Source organism: Zingiber officinale, chromosome 8A (assembly GCF_018446385.1).
Source record: "Zingiber officinale cultivar Zhangliang chromosome 8A, Zo_v1.1, whole genome shotgun sequence".
Taxonomy (NCBI): Eukaryota; Viridiplantae; Streptophyta; class Magnoliopsida; order Zingiberales; family Zingiberaceae; genus Zingiber; species Zingiber officinale.
The window spans coordinates 70,202,669-70,206,134 of record NC_056000.1 but is presented as its reverse complement, the minus strand read 5'-3'; the positions used below and the strand labels follow the sequence as shown (position 1 = coordinate 70,206,134).

At 40.7% G+C, this 3,466-nt stretch overlaps 1 protein-coding gene across 3 annotated transcripts; it reads right to left on the bottom strand.

Annotated features, from left to right (window-relative positions):
• Window positions 1-712: 712 nt before the first annotated feature.
• Window positions 713-3,223, bottom strand: LOC122009451 (auxin-induced protein 5NG4-like). 3 transcript variants are annotated; one of them, XM_042565614.1, is made up of 8 exons: window positions 2,357-3,221; window positions 2,210-2,272; window positions 1,974-2,090; window positions 1,811-1,908; window positions 1,671-1,729; window positions 1,356-1,514; window positions 1,119-1,270; window positions 713-1,045 (listed from the first exon to the last, which is right to left on the bottom strand). In XM_042565614.1, the coding sequence occupies exons 1-8, from the start codon at window positions 2,602-2,604 to the stop codon at window positions 913-915; spliced, it is 1,029 nt and encodes a 342-aa protein (XP_042421548.1). In that variant the 5' UTR covers window positions 2,605-3,221; the 3' UTR covers window positions 713-912. The 3 variants fall into 3 exon arrangements, with proteins under 3 accessions (XP_042421548.1, XP_042421547.1, XP_042421546.1); XM_042565613.1 differs by having other exon boundaries at window positions 1,134-1,270; window positions 1,671-1,908; window positions 2,357-3,223; XM_042565612.1 differs by having other exon boundaries at window positions 1,671-1,908; window positions 2,357-3,219.
• Window positions 3,224-3,466: the final 243 nt, after the last annotated feature.

The following is a 3,466-nucleotide window of genomic DNA, read 5'->3' as shown; positions in this document are numbered from 1 at the left end:
ATTTTTCATTTTTGGTTGAAAAATATGCAATAAAATTATGAAATTTGCTTGTTTTCTTATTTTGAATTATTGAATTTGTTCAAAATTAATATTTATGAAATTCTTGATTTTGAACTATTTATTTTGTCCAAAATTAATATTTTTTATTTTAAAAATAAATATAAGATATAAATACAAGATGATGGTCCAAATCTCAACTTGAACTTCTTCTATCCCTTGCTCGCAAATAGTTGTCACAAGCATCGTAGCATTGTCTTTGCACTTGAACTCTCACCACTTGAGTCACCACCTAATCCTTTTGCCAACCGGCAATGCCCCGAGGGTAAAATTAGCACCACAATAAAACAATTTTATCTGGTAATTTATAAGAGATCATTTGATGCATTTCATCACTTGGATCCATAATTTGACATCAATTTTTTATAATATCAATAATTGAGAGTAATAATAAGTGTATAAATTTAAATACTTTTAAATATTTTTGCTTATAAAATAGAAAAAATTAAACATTTTTTTAGGAATTATTCAATTTTAATTCTTTTGTTATCATATTTTAAATTTGTTTTATACATTAAACAAAATTGACATGCATAAAAAAAAATCTCCATCAATAATTTCAATTAAAAGAAATGCTCTTTTGATATTTTGCTCAATAATTAACGAAACATATCTAATCTTGAGCGGGACCAAAAATTAAATGCTTTTCAATCAATGAAGGGGGGAAAAATAGTTGTAATCAGAATTTTACTAACTCAAACATTATTAGTTCATCTTGACTTCGCAATGTTTATCGTTTGTGTTACTGAATAACATATTATAGAAATCAACATTGTAACTCAGTTCATAGTTGCGGAAAAGATGTTTATGAACTACCTTCGCACTTGAATAGTCGATAGCTTGTCTTGTGAGTTCCTACTCGCAAGGGTCGATTTGGAGGGCATGCATCTGTAGCCCTTGGCTCATGTCCTGATTCGAAACTTTCTCCTCCTTTTTGCCCCATAGAACCAAGTACAGCCCAAACACTATGAGAACTGATCCAACAACCCTGAAAGCAAGACAAAAGAGCAATTAAAATCCATCAATACAGTTGCCACAACCATACTCAAGAAGTTATTCACCCTCCCAAGTATAACTGATCGTTGAAGATGAGAACCGACACTATGGCCACAGCCACAACTTGCACTGGCCCGAAGACAGCAGTGAAAAGAGGACCCCCTTTATCTATGCACCATATCTGAAGAGCAATGGCAATGCCCGACACAACAAGCCCCTTGTTCCCATAAGACAAAGTAGTCAAAACTCAATTCGTGTTTCAGCACATAAAAGAAACAAACTGAGAGGCATATGACACATACTGAATAGAGAATTGCACAGAGCTGTTCTACTGAATGCACTTTCCACTTCTCACTGTCAGTTTCAGAAATGCATGCTATGACAAGGCATTGCAGAAACCCGAAGAAGCAGATGAAGGCACTAAATGAGAGCTTAGCTGGGTACTTCTTCACCACTGGAACCTGTAAACAATGAGATTTCCTAATTTTGAGTGTAGCATATAAAAGTAAAGGAGAGCTGCGTATAATAGACTTAATCTCCGAGACCCCGACATTTGCAAGAGTTTCGTGCACAAAGCCATCCCTTTTAGCATACAAAAGTGTCGTTGCACTGGTTACCTGAAGCACCATCCAGGCAGACCATGTAACGCAATTTCCAAGTATGTAGGCACAACCCACTGTCCAGTGTAGTATAGAGTTTGAAATTAGGGGAGTGGCTAAAACATTTGTCGAAAGAGGGTGAGGCAGTAGGGGAAGACCCTTGTATAGAGTGATGACAGTGGCACCTCCTATGCTAGTAACCGTGCCGAGCACTTTTGCTAACCCGTATCTCTTTGCGATGTGGACTTGCTCAAGCCTGAAGAGAGATGTTCATGAAGCCACACAAGATCACTGCACACTTGAGCATGGGTTTAGGATTACCCGAGAGCCGCAGCCATGGCAAATGTGAGTGCCGGGCCCAAATTCTGGATCGCAGCGGCATAAGTTGTGGGCACATAGCGTAAGCCGATGAGGAAACATACTTGATTGATTGTAATCCTTCAAAGTAACAAAACGTTAAGTATCACAAACAATGAGAAATTGTTAAGATATTGTTTCATTGCTCAAAAAGTCCTAGTGACTAGTATATATGTAAATTTAGAAATAGATTCGCTTACCCAAAGGATGCAAGAAGGAAGAATTGAAACAGCAAAGAAAGAGATAAAGATGGTCGGTCTTCCCTAAATGTAAAACAGAAAACATAGACTAGTGTTGCACTATGAATACCAATTGTGTCAGTGAATTAGTGAACTGAAATGACTTACTTCTCGAGAAAGTATGCAAATGGAGCTAGCAACGAGAAACCGATAACATTCCTATACACTGGAAAGACAAATTGGCCGATGCCCTTGTCGAGTGCAACCTTAGCAGCTATATTGTAACCTGCATAACATAGTTGTAGTAGAAGCACGGCTGCAAGAAGCTTAACCTGCCCTGAAGAAAATGATTCTCCTCCACTTCGGGCGAGCACTGGGCGCATCTCCAGCGAATCCTGTGAAGGCGACGACCTCATCTCAGTGTCCTCTGCCGGCGAAAGGTTTCTGCTCTAGCGTGGCGAGTTTCCTCCCGATCTACTCCAATCAGCGACGGCAAGGTGAGATTAAACCTAGGTTTTTCACCGGAGTGGTTCTGCTCCGGTGGTCCCTCCTCTTTCCTCCCTAATCAGCGTATAAACTGCGAACGTGGTTGTGAACGCAGAACAACTCCAGGGAGCGAAGGAGGCGTCGGTGTTCTTTCTTCTTCTCCGGCTGGTTGCTGGTTCTTCATCTTCTCCGGCAAGGTCTCATCTCCCATCTCCGTCCCTTCCTCAGAGGAGACCTCCTATCGACGTGGTTGCGAAGGCAGGAGACTCCAGAATTTCAGTGTGTGTATCAATTCCAGCAGCAAGCTCAGTTCTGTCATCAATTCCGGCAGCAAGCTCAACCTCAGGTCATTCCAATTCTTGCAGAAGCTTCAGTCCACCTCTCTGCTGTCAACTTCACATTACATTGTTCGTGTTGGTGGAAGCAGTAGATAAGATTCTAGTCCACCTCTCTGCTGTCAACTTCACATTACTTTGTTCGTGTTGGTGGAAGCAGTAGATAAGCTTCAGTCCACCTCTCTGCTGTCAACTTCACATTACATTGTTCGTGTTGGTGGAAGCAGTAGATAAGTGAGGGTGAGGACAACACCCCCTCTGTAGTCGTCCGTGATCAACTTAGTTGTCTTAGTTGCTGTCCACTGGAGCTCTAGTGGTTCTATATCCGGGCTTTCAAGTGACGGCGGAGGATAGTCAGTTGGTTTTATCTCCAGGTCCTACACAACGACGGCCACCTCCTGAGTATCTTCTTTCCCATTTGATACCGACATGCCACCCTCCACTAATGAAGTGATTT